Genomic DNA, 22,464 nt, shown 5'->3' on the forward strand with positions numbered 1-22,464 from the left:
GACCTCCACCTTCCCTGCTTTTCCTTGAGGACTAGTCGCCTGAGTTGCAGCTGGAGCGGGGAGGCTTTCCAAGAGGTGCACGCGCGAGGCTTCCTCCCTCCCGCCAGAAACAAAACAAACGCACACGCGCGCACACAACAAAAGCCCCCCGTCATCCCGCTCCTCTGCTGCCAGCGCGCCTTCAGTGGCCCAGCCCCCTCCACACAGCCGCCCACCCATGGAAACGTCAGACTCCGCCCCGGCTGGAGTGCTTTCAGTGCGACTGGCTACGCGCTTCTCGGAGTGGCGTGGGCAGGCGAGAGAGAGAGAGAGAGAGCGAGCAGCCTCTGCCTCCCCCGCCGCTGTTCGCCTCAAGGTGGCTGGCGCATGCATGCAGAGGGAGGCAGGCAGGCAGTCTCGCGCGCACAGCATCCTCCATCCAGGCTGCCTGCTCCCTCCTCACACGCCCTTGGAGGCAGCCCCCGAGGCAACGACCCGGTGCTCTCCGGCCTGCCGTCCATTGGCTCCTTCGCCACCCCGAGGCCTGCCACTCATGGGCACCTCCACCACCCCGAGGCCAGCCTCGCTTCCGATTCTCTCCTCTCACGCCTTCTGAGGCCAGCCGTGCGCCCCCGCGCGCGCGGGTGGCTGTGCATCCATGAGGGCACTGAGGTCTCCTCCCAGCCCCAGCCTCTGCCTGCCCGCTCAGAAGTCAGTCCCATTGTGGTCAATGGAGCTCATTCCCAGGAAAGTGTGGCTGGCACTGCAGCCTCGGTGAAGAAAACCAGACCCCGCTACTTCGCTTTGCCATCAGCTTTCTGGAGCTGGCGGCGGGCATAAGAAAGCGGCCGAGGACGGCGCGCGAGACAGAAAAACGGGGGGGGGGGGAGACTGGAGCGCTTTGGCGTGTTTTGCAGCATGGACGACAGTCCCCGCGGGGGAGGATGATGACAACTGAAGCATAAGAAGTCTCCCCCCCTCCCCGCTTGAACTGGAGCCTGAGCAGCAGCGGGAGGAGAAGAAGAAGAAGAGGCGGAGGGTTTGGTGACAGTGGAAGCCCCGCCCGCTGCCTGGGCAGGGGGGCCGTCCTGCGCGCCCCCCCGCCAGAAAGGAGCTGGACTGGCTCCTCGCTTTCTCTCCCCCCACCCACTCCCTCCTTCTCCCTCTCTCTCACACACACAGCCACGCAGAGCTCCCTCATGCAGGCAGACAGGGAGGCAGAAGATGGCTGACTCGCCAGGGCAACCCACAGTCCAGCCCGCCCGCATCCCCAGCCCTCCCCGAGCCTCTTTCTCCTTTGACACCCGCTGACGCCTTCGCCCAGCGCTGAGAGCCGCCCCCCCATCCTCCCTCCCTTGCCACAACCTTCTCCCCCCCCCCAGCCTCTCCCCAAATAATACCAGCAGCCATTTCATCTCCACCAAAGTAGACACACACAAAACATGGCAGAAATGGAGAAAGAAGGGAGACCTCCGGAAAATAAGAGGAGCAGGAAGCCGGCTCACCCCGTGAAAAGGGAGATCAATGAGGAGATGAAGGTATGTGCGCGCCTCTGTCTCTGATGCGAAAGGGAGGGGGGCAGGGGGAGGCTCTTCGCAAACACCCCCAGCACCTCTCCCCTCCCCTCCCCCCGCGCGTGGAAATGCCAGAAAGAAAGGATCTCTTGTGAGTGGGCTTTTAGAAAAAACAAGACAGATAGGATGGACGGAATGCATCTCAACTCCTCCTCCTGAACGGAAAACAGAGATCGGTTCGCAGACTAGAAAGCCAGGTCCATGAGCCTCCCACTGGGATTTTTGTTTTTTAAGTAATGAATTATGATTGTTTGATGCGATGGTTCTTTGAAAAGAAAACTCTTGATGATTTTTCTCCCGTGATGATTCTCCTGTGCCTAAATCTTGCAGATAACCCAGAAGCTGATAAAGTTAGGAAAAAAGGGAAGTCATTTAAGCACCGGCTTCTCTCCCCCCCCCTTTCCAGTAGCCAGCTGCAACTGTATAATTAAATTGTCAAAGTGAAATGTTAAGGTCTGAACTGCACATCATTCTTGCACTTAAACACAGGGTCTCTTGTCTTCTCTCTTTTACTTCCTCCGTCTCTGTTTTCCATGCTTCACTTCACAGTTAATCAAACCAAGAGAAAGAATGTGTTGCAAGAGAGCATTCTGAGAAGTGCGCATCTATCTATCTATCTATCTATCTATCTATCTATCTATCTATCTATCTATCTATCTGGGATTTGTTTGGAGGGGTGTGGGCGGAGAGCGCCAATGTCCTGACAGGAAACGGTGCCAGTCCAGCTGTGTTCCAGAGGTAGTGGTGTGGGCTGGCTCCCCAGATGTTAGCATAGCAGCAGTTGTACAAATACATCCCAGGACTTCTTTTATTCTCAGGTTGCATGCTGAGTTGAAATGGTCTTCTATTGCAAATGTTTTTTAAAAAGAAAAATGTGGTAGGCGTGCTCTCTGACTGTATTTATTTTATTTTATGCTTCTTGTCTGCCTTATTCCTTTGGCTCACACACGTGTTGCAGGGTTGAGGTGAACTTGCCTTACTTCAAAATAAGGAAAACAGCACTGTTTGGCATATGGGATTAAATGACATAGAGTGAAATGGACCATGTGTCTGATTGTTGCTGTCACTTGGAAATGTTCGAGGTGTGTATTGAGTAGTAAACATCTATAGGTGACATGGAACACATATCTGTATGGAAGATATATTTCATTTGTGTATAGAGGTAGCAAGGCAACTTGTTCATGAGTCTATTTTATTTATTGTTCTCACCAAGTGAAATTGAGAAAGGATGTACAGTTTCCCAACCTTGCTCTTCAGTTTAGCCCTAGTGTGAGGGAGGTACTCTCAGTTTGTTAGATGTGTGTTCCTTTTTTTTGTGTGGAAGATTTGTCAAACTACAGATAGTTGGACATTTGAGCAAAGGTGCTGGTATTTATGCAGGCTCTCTAGATCCTCTGTATTCCTCTACATCCCATTTTGTTTCTTTCATATATGTATGACAATTCCTATATTGAGATGAAGTTTTGTAGGCTCACCAGTTTAACAGTAATTGCTCAGGAAGATCCTGTTTGGACTTGGATTTTTTTTGGGGAGGGGGGAAGGGGGCACAGGAAGGAGGTGACAGTGGGTGTAGAAATCTGTCCTACTGTGCATTGTCCCTTTAAGACACTGCTTCATGTGATATATGTGGACTGCAATTTTTAAGTTTCATAGGTTCTAGGATTACAAATTAGCTAATTTTAATCAAAACATGTGAAATGTTATCCTGGCTGGATATAAAGGCTGACTGTGCTGGATCCTCTGGGTTTGTTTTGTTTACTTTGGCTGCAGGCACACTTGGTGGTTTGGGAGATAGTTGTTCTTCTGCAGTATAACAGATGTTTGTCTGAAATGGTGAGGAAGAAACAAAAACAACACTGTGTGTGTGAAAGGAGGAAAAATTACACAATTTTTTTTTACAGCCACCCAAGGCCATGGTATTAAGCATCAGTGTTAACTTTAATGGAGATAAGTTTCCCCTTTCCTTAAACCTCTGCTTAACAGCTTGTGAAGAAATAAATCAGGATTTCAGCTATATGAGATATTGAAGTTTGTGAACTGATGCAATTTTGGAGATAGTTTTTATAGTTTGGGGAGGGGGGAGTTGAAAGGTGAATATCAGCAGAAGGCTTCAGGCAGCCTAGATGATATAGCAGAGCAAGTTATCTTATTTACTATCATACTTGACAGCTAATAGAAGTGGTGAATTTTCCATAATAGTCTGAGTTATGTTAAAGTTTTAAGCAGTGTTGCATCTTTATTTCAGCTGAGTGCATTGCAAATGTGGAGTGTGGGATTGCTTTCCTTTCTTAATTCCTCACATAGTAAATGAAACACACACACACACAAATTTGCTTTTCTCCATGGAGCTGAAGAGCACAGTAACATAACAAATTGGTTACATTGTATAAAACATATGCAACAAAATGTCATTATGAACACAATGCGCCCTTGTGTAGGTACATATCTGTACTGTTCCAACAGCCTGACTGCTTCCCTTCATCTGAACTGCTTTCATCTGGACCTGTGTAAAATAAGCTCTGGTAAGTAATCACGACAGAGCAGAAAGAAAGGAATGTATACAGCAATAGACAGCCTAAGCTGTAAAAACTGTAACCTGAGCACCAGCAGCAGATCAGATATCAAGGCTGTAAGGTAGGGGGAAATGAAAGAGATGAAGGGGAGGGAAAGAGGAGAGAGAGGGTTGGGGAATGGAAAAGTCAACTTGGAAAGTGAAGTAGGAGGGCCCCCTCAGGGAAATTTGGCTCAGGGATTAGGGAATTTTATCATGGTGTACAGTGACCTACTCAGATTTCAGCCCCTGTTGGATTGAATTGCTTCCATTTGCTAGGAGTAAGAAAAAAGACTGGCGTGTATGTGATTCCCTCTCCCCACCCTCCTTCCAGTAATAAAAAGCCACTGGGTACAAGTGTCTATTTTAAGTACAGCAAATACAAGGCACTATGAATGAGTAATAAAATTACCTCATCACACATATTTTCTTGAAGATTAGCTATCTGAGAGAGTCACATATTTGCTTAATAATGATGGGAAGAAACTAAACCACTAGTTTTTCCTGGGTCACATCAGTAATATATGATTTGCTCGTTGTTAATATGACTGAAAACTGATGTTGTTTGCTGTTCCTTCGTGCCAGATATTAGGTTACATTGCTGTTATCTCTAGCCTAACGTACATGACAGTTGTAAAAAATTTCAGCTTGATACAACATTATGTCCAAAAAGTATATGATTGCATAGTTTGCCTATATTGAATTTCAGTATAATTCAGTGAAATTTTCTAACATAAATGTTTTGTTTTACTGTGATCTTCAATATATTTATACAATCATTTTTGTTTTCCCTTCATCTTCCTTCCTTCCTTCCTTTTTCTACTGAAGACAAAGGATGTTCTTAAATCTGACTCTATGTCATTGGGTTGTGGTGAGATGAATGTTAGATGGTTCAGCATATACAGTATTAGGAATATCATATAATGCTTATATATGAGACTGAAATATTCACTAGCAGAATATGCCAGCCTATTTTGAAGTCAAATCCAGTTTTTACAGTCTAACAAATACATTCAGCTAGATCAGGGGTGCTCAATAGGTGGATCGCGATCTACCGGTAGATCGCGAGGCAAAGTGAGTAGATCGCGGAGTGCCAACCCCCCCCTCTTCAGGTGCCTCTGGGAGGAAACGCCGGGAATAAGGCCCATTGTACTCAATGGGGCTTACTCCCAGGTAAGTGTGGCTAGGATTGCAGCCTCACAGCCTAATCCTAGGCATGTCTACTCAGGAGTAAGTCCTGTTATACTCAGTGGGGCTCAAGGTACACCAACATACATTGTACACATAAATGTTATATGTTATGATGGCGCGAACATTGTAAAAAAACCTCTGGTAGATCTCCGGGCCTTGCTGGGTTTCAAAGTAGCTCTTGAGCCAAAAAAGTGTGAGCACCCCTGAGCTAGATGCTCTTGTCATTTCTACAGTATATGCATAATTGATCCAATAATACAGATTCTGAAATCCACACACTATTTACTCCAGGAAGTCCTATTAATGTTAGTAGGCTTGATCCATAATAAATGGACTATGATCACATGCAAGTTTAACACTAAATAACAATACAACGGTCAATAATTTGAGACAGATGCTTTGAACTATATGAAATTAAAGTACATCTGAATGAATTAATGTGATTGCATCTAGAAAATTGTACTGGAAATTTTCCTAGACAAACCACACTGTACTTATCTGCACATTTACCTTTGTTGTCAATTACAAGGGGAATTATTAATCTGCTTTGTAATTTGACAGAGATGTCTCTGTTTACCTATGGTGTTTACCTTCTATAGTCTCAGTAAGTAATTTGTAAATAAAGAAGACTTCATTCCTGATACTTCCATCTGCTATAATGTATTGGTAAAGCCACTAAAACATTCTTAAATTAAATTTAAAATATCTTCCTTTTGGATGTTTGAATCATGATTTGGCACAACATGAGAATTAGAAACAATGGTTCCTTCTACACAAGAGAGATGAAGACATTTAAAATTAGTCAGGGAAAACTGATCTTTACTTCTGAATAGAAAAGAAAGATATGCATAAAGTATTAAAGGAAAATCAGACAAGATGTTCTGACACTATTCTGCAGATATTTTATATTTAGTAAGGGGTCACTTTTCCCTCTGCATGATGTTCTACCCAAGGTATATTCTTGAGGTACCTGCCTGAAGTGGACAATGATCTCATGATCAAGTCCTCTGAATATTTCCACAGAAATGTCCTATTATATTCAGTGGGATTTACTTTCATTTACTCTCATGTACAAGATTAAAATGGACAACAAATTTTACAAATGTTAGGCCTCCAAGATTAAATTAGTCATTTATTATAAAATTTTGAAGTGCTAAACATGAATATGACAATGAAAATGTAAAATTGGGTATGGTTTGTGAGAGATCCACAATAGAGAATTCCATAGACATGTACTGGTAAATGCCCACTTCTTTCTCATTACCCATGTATGCAGTGCATTTAGTTTATCCTAAACAAGGGCCAATTGTCAAATTTCATTGTCTTTTCTGTGTTCAGCACATTGATATTAGTAAAGATTAGCTATTTAAATTTTACAGGAAAATTGTGCGTTGTCTAGTGTTAGTGGAGAAGGGCAGCCCAATACTATCCTTGGTGAGGCCACTGGGTACAGCAGTGCCTGCCAAAATGGTGACTGCAGTATGTAGGGGCCCCATGGAGAGTGCCAGAGGTCTCTTTGTCAGGGCACAGGACCCACAACGGGGCTGTTTTGCTGGCAACCTGACACAAGGATAGGAACTTGTGGAGAAGGGCTCTGACAGTCCCATCCTTTCCCAGGCCACTTTCTCCCAACGCTCTGCCTTTCCCCCACCCTAGAACACCTCCCACCACCCTGCAAACTTGCACTGCCACTTGGTGGTACGACGTACCATTGGGTGTGTCCTAGCCTCCTCCATCAGGTGCTGGGCCCACTGCTGACTGGCTCAGGCCAGCGCTCCCAGTCTGAGAATGCTGTAAATGTGCTTTAGGCCAGATAGGATTGGGCCCTGAGTCCTGTTGGATATTGGAGTTTACTTTTGGTTAAACATGTAGTTGAGGATTATGTAGCTAGAAAATCAATATCAACCTAACCTTTAGGATTGTTGTTATTTATATACTGCTTTTCAATAAAAAGTAGTTCACAAAGCAGTTTACATAGCAAAATAAACCAATAAATGGTTCCCAGTTCCCAAAGGGCTCCCAATCTATAAACAGTCACAGAAGAGACAACAGCCATGCTAGGATGAAAAGGGACAGTTGCTCACCCTCAGCTAAATTATAATAGTTATAATTTATACTTTAAAAGGTGCCTTTAAGAGTTATAATATCGCTTTAAAAGGTGCCTCCTTGCCAATTATAGGCTAGTTGACATCCATTGACAGTCCTAAAACCCAACAGAATTAAAAGAAATGTAAATGATAAATGCATGTTATGGGTATGCATTTTTATTTTCTTTTTTAGGTTGAGATAGATATGTACCAATTGGTAGGTCACTAATACAAGGAAATAAAAAAGAATCCACTCTACTTCTTTAAAAAATCTGAAATAAGCATTCGGTGAGACAATCCAGTAGAAATGAATTTGACAGACTTGTTCTCTTTTGTGCTTTTTGCCTGTTTGCCAGGACTCACCTCTTGTTCCTAATAGAAAAAAGGGTGTACAAAATGATAACAAAAACATATGGTTAGATATCTATCTTTTAAGAAATGGTAAGAATCTGTTATCTGTGAAGTCCTATGTTCTCTGCATTATGATGTTATAACCAAATGCATTCCATATATAAAGTGTGTAAATGAAAACTATTTCTGCCACCTTCATACGCTTTTAGTTAAAAAAAATGACCATAATACTATCTCATTCCCTGTCCTATCTATGAAGAAAATACATTTTTAGATACATAATAATGTGAGAACAGTTTTTACATTAGCCAGATAGATTGAATCTCTATGCACTAGACGAACCAGTAAAAGATACAATTAAACCATGCATATCAAACCAAAATGGTGGTCTGGACTCTTTCAGCCTGAAAATGAGCCAATCCTTTGTCAGTCTAGGTATTCCAAAGAACTTGGCTTTAACTATTTTTAAGCCATTTCTGCCCAGCGTTTCATATACGCAACAGGGAAATATTAAGAGTAAGGACAGTGATATCTTTTTTAAATTTTCTGTTTTTCTTATCAAAGACAATTACAACCATTATTTGGGCTTCCCAAATCTTTGCTATCTCTTTGTAGCCTAGGGAGAGTAAATCTTGGGGCCTTGCAGTGCTGGAACTAGCATTTGAATGGCAGCGCAAAAGCAGGGCCACCATTGCACTCTTTCAGGCTGGTGCTGCAAACAGACAGTGGCATGACACATGCAGCAGCAGCAGCAGCTCCAAAGGCCTCTGCCAGTAAGTTGGTGGCAGAGGCATGTTGTGGGCAGGGAAGCATAGGGGGAGGGAGCGGGCAGGAATAGGGAGGGAGGGGTAGATCTTGGTGGCAACAGTATGCACCAGGATCCTATCCCCTCTTTCCCTGCCTCATTCACTCCTTGAATTTATGCCTTGGATTTATGTCTCAGACAGCAAAATGGTTGGTATATATGCAGAGAGATCTATAGATGATCAGCAGCTTTCTGGGGATAAAATTTCTATTTACCTCCTGCTGGCTCTCTGATCACCCTGCCCTCCACCAGTGCATGTAGCATGTGCTCTACCAGAACAACTGCATCATTGCCAACTGTGGGAGATTAGGATTGGGCAGTCAATCCTTGCCTTGCAATCTTCACTTTCATCTCCTCCTGTCTCATTCATTGCTCTTCTCTTCAAAATTTTTCTATTCACTGTTTCCTTCTTCTGCTTTTGAATGGTCAAATCTATTCTATCCTTAAAAATAATCACCCCTTACATTGCTCTTCCATTCACTCAACCAGTTATTCTCTGTACTTCATTAACCTGCTTTGGATGAGTAGTCTATAACTGTGGCTTTAACACTCCCCCACTTCAAGCTGGTGCATTGGCTCTTTTGAATATGTTTTTCACCCACTGTAGTTAACTGACAGCCTAATCCGATCCTGTGCTGGAACAGGCTGGCTGGCTGGCCTTCGGTTAGGGCTGGCTGCAGCTCAACCTAAAGAGGTGGTGCATGTCCAAGCAGCAGTAGTCTGGGCTGCCTAAGAAGGGGGTTGGGCTCCGGCCTAAGTGCCAGATCTGGGTTTCAACCCCCTCCCAGGCCCAGTCTGCCCATGGGCCTGCCCACCCTCCCCCTCCCCAGAACACCTCCCCCCACCCTCCCCAGACTCCTGCAAAAGTGGCCTGCAGCCAGCTCGTACTTATCCTCCACCGGTGCTACTGGGGCCACATTTGGCACTTTTGTGACACTGGGAGACCAGCACCGGGGACTTGAGCAGGCCTAATAATAATAATAATAATAATAATAATAATAATAATAATAATAATACAGGCATTTATATACCGCCTTTCTTGGTCGTCAGATTTCTCCTCAGACTTTAATTCAAGGCGGTTTACATAGGCAGGCTGTACTAAATCCCTGTAGGGATTTTTACAATTGAAGAAGGTTCTGTCTTTCAAGAACCACAACATTTCAGATGGATCTTTTATGATCTGGTATCACATTCTGGCCTCCAGTTTCCTCCCACGCAGGCTGACAAGCAGCTCCTTCATATCTCACTTGAGGGGCGGCCAAAGAGCAGGTGGAATAACTTGGCTAGGCTTGTCAGCTGCTTCTAGGTCTCGCCATTCACGGTGCTGGTGGCCTCAAACTGGCGACCTTCGGATGTTATCTTCAGGCAAACAGAGGCTCTACCCTCTAGACCAGACCTCCTGCCTCCTGCTCTAGACCAGACCTCCTGCCTAGAGCAGTCTTTGGCTTCCACCCTGAATTGCTCTCTCCAAGGTTTACAATATTTTCTCTTTGTTCTCAGTGACCCTCAATTTATATTATACTGTTTGACATGCAGCCAATCTTAACCATGTTTACACAGAAGTGAGTCTTACTGGCTTGAGTGCACCATATTCCCAAGCAGATTTACAGCCTCAGGCCCAAATCCTAACCAACTTTCCAGCACTGGCATAGCAGTGCCAATGGGGTATGTGCTGCATCCTGCAGTTGGGTGGCACTCAAGGAGGCCTTCTCAAAGTAAGGGAATGTTTGTTCCCTTACCTCAGAGCTGCATTGTGCTTATGTCGGTGCTGGAAAATGGGTTAGGATTGCGCCTGCAGAGTCCAAACCTATTCAACTTTCCAGCACCGATAAAGCTGTGCCAACGGGGTACACACTGCATCCTGTAGTGGGGGCGGCAGTCATAGAGGGCTCCTCAAGGTAAGGGAATTAATGTTCCCTTACCTCAGGGCTGCATTGTGGCTGCACTCGTGCTGGAAAGTTGGATAGGATTGGACCCTCATTCTCCTCTCTTGTCTTATGAGACACTGGTTTGTCATGCTTGTTTGTTCATCAGCTTTTTTGTCTGTTTTCCCATCCGTCCCCTTTGGTGGTTCTCGCCTCATCTCCCCTGATTCTCAAGTCTCACACAATTGGAAGCAAGGTGAAAAATTTGGGTCATGAGGGTGGTGTACTCCTTCTCACACTAACATCTTCTCTCCCAGAAACTGGAGTGATGCTGGCATACAGAGGAGACAAAGAGAGGGTGCCCACTGAATCATCTGCAGCTTGAGAATGAGCTGTGCTGCAGTGGCTTCCTTACATCTGTTCTCTGTTGTTTACAAGCTCATCTATTCTGATTTCATTTGTCCTCTACTTCTGCCTTTTTGCCTTTTGCCATGCTGCTCCTTATGAGTGGAGGAGCTTCCTTTATTATCTTCTTCTCACCCTCCTGTGTGAAGTGTGAAGAAGCCCAGCTTACTCCATAAAGCCATTATTCTCCACCATCCTAGCCTTCGGAACACTTTGCTGCCTGCAGCACCCCTGTACTAATCTTTTGACATTCCCATTCTTTCCTTTCAGCTGTTTTGTACATTTATTATTGTCTTTACATTCCTAGAGGGAAGGACTTTGTCTGCTCTGTACAGAACAAATACTACAATCGGTAGAAAATCTACCTTGGTTACTGCAGTAGTATTACTTCAGTGTTCTAGATCGGCTAGTTTGATTTCTCAAGGGCTTCAGTGCATGGTTACAAGAGATCAGCTATTTGATTGGTCACATTCAACACAGCGTTCTTGGAAGACCATTTTATACATTCTAAGCTTCCTAGTACGTGGAACTATACTGAAATGCTTGCTAGAAAATCATTCTGCAGGGCATTCTTGTTTCTCAGGGTTTGTGGGCCTCATCAGAGATCTGCCATGTATCTCTGTAGAATGAGCTGGAAAGGATGGCTGAATATGTGGGTTATTGAATGTATTTCAAGCCAAAGAGGAACCAATCCAATTTTGGTGCTCATATGATAATGATAGTGATGTTTTAGAATAGATCCATATTGTTAGATCCGTTGTGATCCATAGTGTCTTGTGATAGTTGTTTTGTTTTTTTAACCATTGATGAATATTGGTTAGATTTAGAACATAAACATTCAAAAACAACTAATAATATCATTTACATACATATCATTTACATTCAAAAAGAACTAATATATCATTTACATAGCACATGTTTTAGTGTTCCTTTTTCGGAGAGGGAGTGTTCATGGCTCAGGTCATGTCGGGAAAGCACATATCTGCAACTTTCCTGAAGTGAAGCAGGTCTGAGTTCAGACGGGGTTTGAGTGGGAGACTTGCCTGCAAACCTCATTTATACTAACTTGAGCTTTTCTAGAGGAAAGGCAATATATAAATAAAATGCTTCAGATACATTGTTTTGATCATCCGTCCAACAACCCTGTAAGATGTTGCAGATGGAAGGAAAGTTAAGGAAGAGAAAATAGTGGCTTGCCTAAGTAAGTTCATGATTAAGGTTACATTTGAACCAGTGACTTCCAAGATCAGTGGTTCTCAAACTTTTAGCACCAGGACCCACTTTTTAGAATGAGACTCTATCAGGACCCACCGGAAGTAATGTCATGATCAGAAGTGACATCATCAAGCAGGAAAATCCTAGGCTGCAATCCTACCCACACTTACCCAGAAGTGAGTTCCATTTACTATCATTGTTAAAAGCATATACATAGTAGCCTGTTAAAAGTGCAGATGTGTTACATTTCCCCAAATTCAGTGATGTACCATGGTAGCATTAAGTCTAATATATTAAAAATAAAATGTTGAAATGAATGGGGACCCACCAGAAATTGGCTGACCCACAGTTTGAGATATACTGTCCTAGATCAGGGATCTCTAAACTTTCTGGCCAAAGGGCCGCATCAGATATCTGGCATGGTCTTGAGGGCCGGAAAAAAAAATTAAATATAAAATTTAAATAAATACATTAGAGATGGAACTTAGATGAATGAATGAATGGACTCAAACGTCCAGGATTTCTCCAAGCACCAACATAGCCAAGGAAATAAAGTACACAAAAGCACAACTCTGGTTCTGTTTGGTCAACTGGGCCAGAGGCTCTCAGGGAATCAGAGGCTGGCTGCGGGCCGAATAGGGGCTCTCTGTGGGCCATATCTGGCTCCCGGGCCTGGCTCTGGAGACCCCTGTTCTAGATCATAGCCACAGTGCTATAACAAGCTTTTATTTGTCCAGCCAGTGCAGTACATTTCAGCTTTTGTTTGCAGACGATATGGTGACTTGAATAGACAACTTGAATAGACACTGTGGTGGTGATCTGCCCCATCCCACCCTGATCCCTGTCCAATATCCACCCCAATCCCCACCCTCCACTGGCAGAACCCTGCTGGCGGCTGGTCTGCACTGTGCTGTTTGCTGCATGGGGCTTTCTGGCTGCTGCATTGGCGGCAGTGCAGTCCAGTGAAGAGGCAGCTGCACCAGTGGGGCCCTTGTTGCACTGGAATACCTCACAGTATGACAGTGCAACAGGCATATAAGATTGGGCCATAGGGGAAATTCAAATCTCTTTGTAGAAATAGTTTAAGAAACTAAATAATTGAACATTTACTGCCTTTTGCTAGTAACCTTGGCTAGTCAAGACAGTTTGCCTCATCCTGCCTAACAGGGGTAGCTCTGCCTGCTCTCTTCCTGCTTCAGCATCTCAAGTTTTCATTCTTTTTCATTAGAATGGCATATTTCATCTTCTTTCATCCCACTTATTCCATCTGATGTTCTCCCTGGTCCAGTTGGCACTGTTTCCCCAAACTCTTTGCCTGACCATTTAGCATCTTTGATATTTTGTACTACAATTTTGTTAACTAACAGCACAATCCTGTGCGTGTCTACACAATATTGAGGGCCCAATCCAAACTAGTACTTGGGCCGACACAAGCCCCTTGAGCCAGCCTGGGAGTGTCACAAAAGTGCAGTAAAGCACTTTTGTGCCACTTTGAGGGGAGATAGGCTGGCACCTGGATGTGCGCTGGCCTCCCTGTGCCATTGAGGGCCCTGGAAAGGAGGTGAGTTGCATTGGCAGAGCTCGGCCGATGCAGGGGTCTGGGGGTGTGTGGGAATGGAGGCATTGCAGGGAGGTGGGTGGAGGGGAGGGCGAGTGGTGGGCAGGACCGTGGGTGGGCGGGTGGGGAGCGGGTGGATCCTGATCCTGTCCTGGGCAGCCCAGGGCAGCCCCAGGCTGCTTGAATTTGCCTCACCTCATCAGGTGGCGCAGATTCGAGTAGACCCATTGGGGCTGCTGCAGTGCGACACGGGGTAAGGGGAAACATTTCCCCTCATCCCGGGCTGGCCTGCAGTCAGCCCCAAACTTGTGCTGGATGCAGCGCAAGCCTGCTGACCTGCCTGTTTCCAGTGCAAGTTAGGATTGTGCCCTAAGTCTCATTGTATTCAATGCATGTGTAGGTTTGCAGCCTAACACTGTACTCTTGCCTTACCATTTTTAATATGTAGAGTGGAGTACTTTTGTCCATATGCTAGCTTTCAGATGCACGACACAATCTTCAATGTGAAATAACTTTTGCTTTGCTGCAAACTTTCTCCTAGCAATCTAATTTGTAAGGCAACGGTGCAACTGATGATGCAAACAATTTATATCCCCATCTTGAGTCTGTCTGTTTGTCATCACTGAAATAATAACCTTTATGTTTTTGTTTTCTTGGTGTGGGAGACACACATCTTTCCATCTAGCTATTCCTTTTTTGGTTTAATTGTTTTATGACTAAGAGCCATTTCTGATGTTTCTTTTTGAAGTTACTTTTACAGACAAGTATTTTATTGCCTGTGCCCTAAAATGCATGCAGCTTTCACTCAAGAATAGTTAGATTCATGTCTAGTTCATTCAAGATTTATGTTTGGCCAGCTAGCTTTCAAAGTGTTTCTGAATGTTTTTCAATGTAATGGAAGCTTAATTATCAACTTTTGAATGCATCTTAAGAAATGGATCTTGAGATGCCCATTATATTGGATAGAAATTAAAGAGCTAATTCATATTTGCTAAGGAGGTTGGGCATGCACTCTTTCTTAACAGGCAGTTGGGCAACTTAATCCTATCTCCGGCAGCACTGCCAGGTGTAGTGGTGCCATAATGGCACCACCAGGGCTGCCAGAGGTCTCCTTTCGTCCCCTTCCCTCGAGGAAAAGCCCAAGCCCCATAAGGGGGCTTCTCAAGGCCGTGTTGGCTATTTTGCCAGTGCAGATTTGAGAGCCTCCATGTTGGGCTTTGCAGCCCCACGTGAAAGATAGGATACGTTGGAGCTAGGGTCCACCCATCCCCTCCCATTCCAGTTCCTCCCCCCAATGTAGCCTTGCTCTTTGCTGAAAATTATTAGTGACAGTTAAAAACTATTTCATGGATATAATTTTGAAGTCCATCAGAATGTAGAGAAAGGGGCTCTAGTGGAAGGATTTGCTCCTTCCTTCCTTGTGATAAGGAAGAATTTGCTTCCTTCCTTATCCTTGTGATAAGTCCAGGCTTCAAACAATATGGAAAGTGAAAGTGAAAAAGTTACCTAGAACTGTACTGTAGGGGCTGTTGATTGTTTCGGCACAGGGTATATTTAGCTTACAGCTAAAGGTGATGCTGATGGAAGATTACAAATGACTTGTATTTATTATTCACATCTGCTTTACGTATCTTTGTGTAAACTTAATCCTTCAGCAACTGCAGCCTTGGTCACGAAACATTTCTAAACATGTGTTTAACATTAAGAAGCTGAATACTGCCAGTGAACTCAGTGAGGCTACTCATGAGCTATGGTTTGGCATACATGTAAGAGCTTTATAGCACCAAACCTGGAGTACAGCACAGAAGGGTGTCTTTAGTTCAGGTATGTTGGTGATATCCTGAGCTCAATAAATTAAATATTCATACCTGTTGTAAGACCAAATTTGTTTAGTGTGGTCCACCCTATCTTCAGGGCTCAGAGCAGATTATAACATATTTTTGTTCTATTAAGATTAATTTCTTACAATATCCCAAGGGCTTAGGCTGGGACACAGACTGTAATTTACTGTATTCTTATATCATTTTACCCTTAGAGCAATTCTGGGAGGGTGTTCATGATGTCTTCTTAAAGAGGAAGGGTAGTTAAGGACACATACTTTATTGAATACAGAGCTGAAGAAAATGCCTTACTGTTTTTGTATGCAAATGAGCCTTGCCTTGAACCATCATCTCTAAGTGTTTACTTTCATCCCAGACTGACTTTAAAACAAGAAATTGGTTAACTTTAGTTATGTTGTAGAGGATTATCTCTATGATTGAACTAACTCTATAGTACATTTTACCTTTTTTTAGATGATATGATAGACAATAATTATTTTGCAGAGTTCACGAACTGAGTCACTTCTGCTGTGAGTTATCTTATATCTTCCTCATCAGCTGTGTGGTATCTTTCTATGGGGCTGTTCATTCCAAGGATAGCTGCCAGCACAATCTTTTTCTGTAAGCCAGCAGTTCCTAAACTGTATGTTTGCAACTGGAGCATTGTGAGGCACTTGCTGGGGTGTAGTGAGATGTCTGCTGCTCAGCACGGAGACCACTCCATGGATTTCCAAACAGTGGTTGGAGGCTCAGTGCTGCAGGAAGAGCTCCAGCACAAAGTTCTTGTGTACTGGGAAAAGCCCTCCCTCTCACCCTGATCACCTTACCTCTGGAGTTTTGCATCTCCAAACCCAGAAGTAACTGACAATGATATTATCACCAGCCACTTCCAGGAGCTGTGTGTAATGCTGTCAGACACTGTTGAATTCTCAGTCTATTTTCAGGTATTTTGATCAGGCAAGCGCTTCTGAGTCTCCCATAGACAATGATGTTCTTCAGTGAATACAGACTACCATTTGGTGACCCCTTCTTGATCACCATTATTTTGATAGACTGTGTAATAGTTTTCCTCTTGTTACAGTGTTTTTCTTACCGCCAACTGTTTTAATAAATAATAATAATAATAATAAAACTTTATTTTTATCCCGCCCTTCTCCCTAACGGGACCCAGGGCGGCTTTTCTCACTAACATTGACTCCTTTGATGTTTTTTGTTTTAAATCAGTGCCTGGTAATTAAGTGTTTGTATATCTGTTGTAGCAGATACCTTTCCACATTCCATAGGAGTTATTTCGTAATGAACATCTCCCTTGTTTGCTCCTCCTTTCTTTTTCTTAGTACAATTTTTACTATTTGCACACCACAAATAGCTAGTCCATTGGCTTGCAGATATCTAAGGTTTGATGTTACATTATGAAAGTCATATACTTTTGAAATGTTCAGGAATTACTTATTTTGAACTTTTGGTACACTATTCATGACTGCTACTCTTGGAGTGCTGTGATAGACTAATATGATGTGACTAATAATTGATGTCCCTAATAATTTTTGCTGCTGTGGCATCTTCCATTGTGACTACCTCTGGAAAATTTGTAAAGTAGCTCTTTATAAAAAAATGTTCATCAGCTCCATGAAACAAATCCACTACACCTGACCTAAATAATTGCTACCTGCTCATGTATATGGAATTATTTCTTCTGAAAATCCTGTTCAATCTGATATTCTTGATATTTCACCTCCTTTTGCCTCCACACACCTAAGCTTCATGCCTTCCAGCATCTCTTGCTGGCCTAGTGTTATTGTGCCTCCACAAAATATGTACTGCATGTATGCAAAAGTGCCAGTGCAGTTGTCCATAACTTGGGTGTCTACAGCCAGAAGAAGAGGTGGAGGTAGCTATAGAACCCACATTGGTCAGTCCACAAAGTTGCTCTCTAACCACTCAGCCAGAGCAGGAGATAGGCAAACTCATGGAAATGGGAGGCTATAGAACAAGGACCTATCAAAGGGAGCACTGCATGGGCTAATCAATGGGTTTACAGGCGACACAGGGCACCTACCACAATGGCCATCCCATCTATTTATTTACCGCCCAATCCTATTGAAAGGATTTACTGCTGGAATGTGTGTTCTGCTTTGTGGCAGTGCAGGGAGCCGGCATGCCAGTGGGAAGGCTTGAGACTTCCTATGCATGCTACTGGAGCACTGGAGGCCTGCTGGAGCAGGTAAGCCCAGCACAGGGGCGGAACAGGGCAGGAGGAGGGTGGAAACAGGGATGAAAGAGTAGGGAAGAGCAGAATGGGGAGGAGATGGAGTTGAACGGACTGATTTGGCCTGGGAGATGGGTGGGTTCAGCAGTGGTGCTGTATGCCAAATCCTTAATCCCCTCCCAGGCCCTATCCACCTGCATGATCAACTTGGACTTGCACCAGCAGTATTGCTGGTGCAGGTCCTAGTTGACCCATAACTAGGGCTTACCATGAGGCTTACCAGCTGGGGCAAGGGGACAAATGCTGGGGCTTACCCTGGAGCTAGGGGACAAATGTCCCCTTACTCCAAGGAGACCCCCAGCAGCCCAAAATCCCGTGTGTTACACTACAGCCTGCGCCGATGCTGCTGAATCATCACACAGGGATTTAGTTAGTATTGGACTGTTATTCATTTCAGCGTTTTAATTCTGTCTTTCCCCTGATATTTGCGGCAAACACTCAAACCCACCCCATTCCTTTTGCATTGTTGTTGGCACCTCCTGGCTTAGTTGCAGTATGCTGGTGTCATTGTACCAGTGTTCAATGACACCATTCAGGCTGACAGAGTGTCCGTACAGAATTGGGTTGTGTACTAAGGCTTCAATCCTATATGCACTTTCCTACAAATAGGTTCCATTAAATTCAATGGGACAATTCTGAGTAGTCGTGTATAGGATTATGCTGAATGTCTTGCATGATAACCATTGATGGTAGTGTCCCAAATTATGATGTAATCAACATATGTTTTCACACCAGTTATTCCTTCTAGGATTCTGACTTATGGAGCTGCTGAAAACTTCAAGTAAAGGGCAATCCTGAATCATTACTGGCCAAAGAATATATTCAATGTGCAGCCCTTTGGGCTTTCTCTGTCAAACAACACCTCCTTTTCTGACAGAAATTCATTTGTAGATAAATAAGTGGAAGAGCTGGTCTGTATGGTTATATTTGTTTTTCTTCACTTTTCACAAATGTTTAGGCTAAAGACTGATGGTTTGCTTCTAGATACTATGCAAGGTCATCCTCAACTGTTCTCCTTCAGTCTGTAACAACTAAAATATATTCCCAAACTGGGATTATTCCTCCATTTTAGAAACCCATTTTGTTCTGTTAGTCTCTGTGTTTTTGCTTCTGTTATTAGTTGCCTCTGCTCCTGTATCATATACGATATATGTGCCATTAGTGGTTGGTTTGATGATTCAGTCTTTTGTTTGTGGGTTCCTCCCTGATAGTGTTTAAAAACAGTTCTCTCTCTTTGCAAGGTATCCTTCAATCAGTATGTGCATTTTCCTAATTTCTCTGCATATTTTGACATACTGTAATGGTTAGATTTGTTGCAGTTTATACAGATTTGTTCAAATACTGGTCACCATTAGCTGCCACATATCTGGCACTATTTTTGTAATGGATTGTATCTGTCTTTAGTGGCTTTATCTCTGAAAAATAACCATCCCTTTCTTCACAGTATTATTCACTGCTCGTTGTACAGTGGTAATACTCCAGAATCTGGAGTCCAGATCATGCACATGTTTTTGGCCACCTCTGTAGACTGGTGTTTGTGGATTGCCTTTTCCAGTGTCAAGTCCATCTCCTTTTAGTAAATACTTATTTTTAACTAGTGCATGCCCAAATGATTTGATCTTTATTAAGATAATCTATCAATGTCCTATACTCATAGTATGACTTTTCAGTTTCAAATCTGTAACAGTCTTTTTCACTGAACACCTACTTTTCTTAAATAATATTTAGGTGGAAGTTCCTCAAACATTACTGCCACAAAACATTCTTCCCCAGCATTATTATGAAGTGTGTGTGTGAGAGAGTGAATCCTAGTCTTCTGTGCCTGCTTCTGCCACAGAGTAATTTTCTGTTCATCCTCCACTTGAGCCACCTCGCTCCCAAGTCTAACAGCCCAACTCCAGCCATAACTCCATGTACAGTGATGCAGCAATGCAGGCATGGCCTCTGCTGCATCCTGTGGGGGAATTTCAGTCTCAGAGGGCATCTTCAGGGTAAAGGAACATTTGTTCCCTTGCTCCGGGGCAGATGCTCCACTTCAGATGCTGTTTAGAGAAGGGGTATACAATCACAATTCATTTTCACCACAGACCTTGGGCACAAACTGAACTAGAAGGGGGGGGGAAATCACCCCTTCTCAAGCCATTCAGCTTCTTCCCCAGTTCATAGTCCTGCCCCAAACACCAAAGCTGCACTAATCTCACTACAATTGTCTATTTGAGCATGGGAGTGCAAAAGGTTTCGTGATTCACACAGCACCCTTAATTCTCATATACATATTTTAAACATCTCACACCTGTCAGCAATGGCTACGTCCAAATCCAGCACAATGTTCACTGAACCAGTCAGTCTAATGTATTAAAGAAGAATAAAGTTAAACAATGTATACATAGAATCCCAAAGGCTATGGCGCCATTTACACTTATTGCTAGTGTCATGAAAGGTGTTCCCTTGTGATGAGACCTTACACCACTGCAGCAAATGTCTTACTACAGCACCAATTGTACAAGGCCTGTTGTAGTCTACTGCCTAGCCATTTGCCTTTTGTGTCAGAAGAAATTGTGCAATTTACCCTCTCCATATTGTTTCTGTCTTCAGATACTTACCATGGTGGCATGGAATTTCAGTACAATGGAGCATCTCTCAGGCTGCTATCCTTAAGGGTGAATGCAATTCTAAATAATCTACCATTAGAACAAAATATGCTAGCATCATGTTTCGCAGTCTCTTTTTCTCAGGGTACTTCCAAATGGGAGATTTTTTAAAAGTCAGGCAAACTTGTTTGGCATTCCTGAGCTCACAGTCAACACAGAGCCTATGCTGATTCCCAGGGTTGGGGTGACGAGGGACACTGCCCAATGCCATGCTGATCTGGATCCACCACTTGTCTTTGTCATGGTGCACTAGGAAAAGCCCGTTGTTATGCTCCATTGTCAGGTTTTCATAAACCCAGAAGTGTAAGACTTTTGGTTTTATTTAAAGGCACTGTATGAATGAAGGGAGTTGTTCCTTTTAGCAAGCAGGAATGGGATCAATGCAGCTGGAGGGGGATGGTGGCAGACTTGGGGTGAAGGACACCCTGAATTTGCTGCCCTCTTGTCTCCCCACTATCTGCCACTAATGCAAACTGTATCAGTCTGCTTCATTGCTAAACCAGCCCTGCTGATTCCCATACTAGTTACAAGACAGTACTGAAATTACTGTTAAGAAGTAGGACATATGAGTGTGGGAAATATTAAAAGCAGTTGGTTTCTGTAGTGCTGTTCTAGACAAATATCTGTATTATAATTTTATTTGACCTTGTTTGTATCAGCCTTTGGTTGACTCAATAGCCTGTGCTAATTTGAATGGCAGTAACATGGTGAGATGGATTGACTAGTGCCTGAGAAATAATCTTTGTTCTCCTATTGCTTTCCTGATGTGCTTTAAACCATTTTATGATGGCATAAGATATTAAGTTTTGTGAAAAATATGTGCTAAAAATATCACTGACTCTAAAATTCATGTGCAAAAAATGATAAATAGCTCTCTTCTCCCTCGTATTTTTCTTTAAACTGCAAATTCATGAAGGTCTGTCATAATTACATGTGTCATTCAAAGATTTAAATGCATTACATTCTATGTACGTGACTTGATAAATGAACATTAGTCTAGAGGAGGTGGAACAAACCTAGTATTTCATGGTACAGTGCAAATAGATTTCGATTTATGCATTCATCTCTTAGTTCCAAATGATTATTGATTGCATAAATAAGTAGGCAATTCTTCTTTTTCAGAACTTTGCAGAAAACACCATGAATGAGCTCCTCGGCTGGTATGGTTATGATAAAGTTGAATTAAAAGATGGAGAAGATATTGAATTCAGGAACTACTCTGCAGATGGGGAGAGCCGACAGCACATTTCTGTTCTCAAAGGTAATGACATTTAATTTCCCTTTGTTCACGCAAAGCAGGATTAACTATAACAGCCTGCCAGAATTGGCTTATGTTAGGATCCTTGTTTTGTTTTTTATTCTGTCACAGTTTGAAAGGCAACCACACATGCATTCTAGCAGACAAAATCTAGAAGACCACAGTGAAATATTGAGCAGAATACTAGCTATTTGCAACAGTGACACTTCTTTAGATAATCAAATCCCATGAAGCCATAATTCAAGCAGCTACCAATGGCTATAAAAATCAGAAGAAAAAGCAAAAATGATTCCCCCCCCCTCCAGGAGCCTTCTGCTGAAGGCTCCTAGTGATTCTGAAATCTTCTAACAGGGATTTTTAGTTAGGTTTAATTTGAAAACAAGAATAATCATTTGTATTTAAAAGATTACTAGAAGCCTGGTCTGGTTCAAATCAATGTGGTGAACAGAAATCAGCCCCCACCCCCACTGCTTTCTGGTTCTCGCCCTTTTTGGCTAGCCAACTTACAATGATACAGTGATCACAGAAGTCACAACTGGTTGAATTACCCTCTAATTCTAGTCCATAGGTAGCAGTCCTATGCACTCTTTTCTACTAAGCCACAGCCTAAGCATTCAAAACTAACAGTTTTAATGTTAAATGTTAAAATGTTAGTAAAATTTGTGGCATGGAGTGCTTGGAGTTCATCAACATATAGGTCTATGGTCCTCATTGCCTTCACTGGTGCACACTGGGAACTTACCTGCACGTTGGCTGTTTAATGAAGAGCCATCTTTTCTGAACATTTCATAATTATTCTGGGTTCCCCGTGTGAGACATTCCTGTGGAGGGAAGAAAGAATGTTTAGCAAATACATAGTTTTCACATCTTTCAGAACAGGTATGC

The 22,464-nt window shown here is 43.2% G+C and overlaps 1 protein-coding gene across 3 annotated transcripts in view; it reads left to right on the top strand.

The window, feature by feature from the left end:
* The first annotated feature begins 623 nt into the window (after positions 1 to 623).
* The window catches only part of SOBP (sine oculis binding protein homolog), a 182,003-nt gene continuing 160,162 nt past the window's right edge, over positions 624 to 22,464 (top strand). For all 3 annotated transcript variants that reach the window (XR_010793650.1, XM_066613159.1, XM_066613164.1), the window contains exons 1-2: positions 624 to 1,517; positions 21,444 to 21,582. Coding sequence is in view for 2 of the 3 variants with exons in the window: in XM_066613159.1 (XP_066469256.1) it covers positions 1,422 to 1,517; positions 21,444 to 21,582 (235 nt within the window). In the remaining variant the exon portion in view is untranslated. The remainder of the gene's footprint in view (positions 1,518 to 21,443; positions 21,583 to 22,464) is intronic.

The sequence above is a fragment of the Tiliqua scincoides genome, chromosome 1 (assembly GCF_035046505.1).
Source record: "Tiliqua scincoides isolate rTilSci1 chromosome 1, rTilSci1.hap2, whole genome shotgun sequence".
Lineage (NCBI taxonomy): Eukaryota > Metazoa > Chordata > Lepidosauria > Squamata > Scincidae > Tiliqua > Tiliqua scincoides.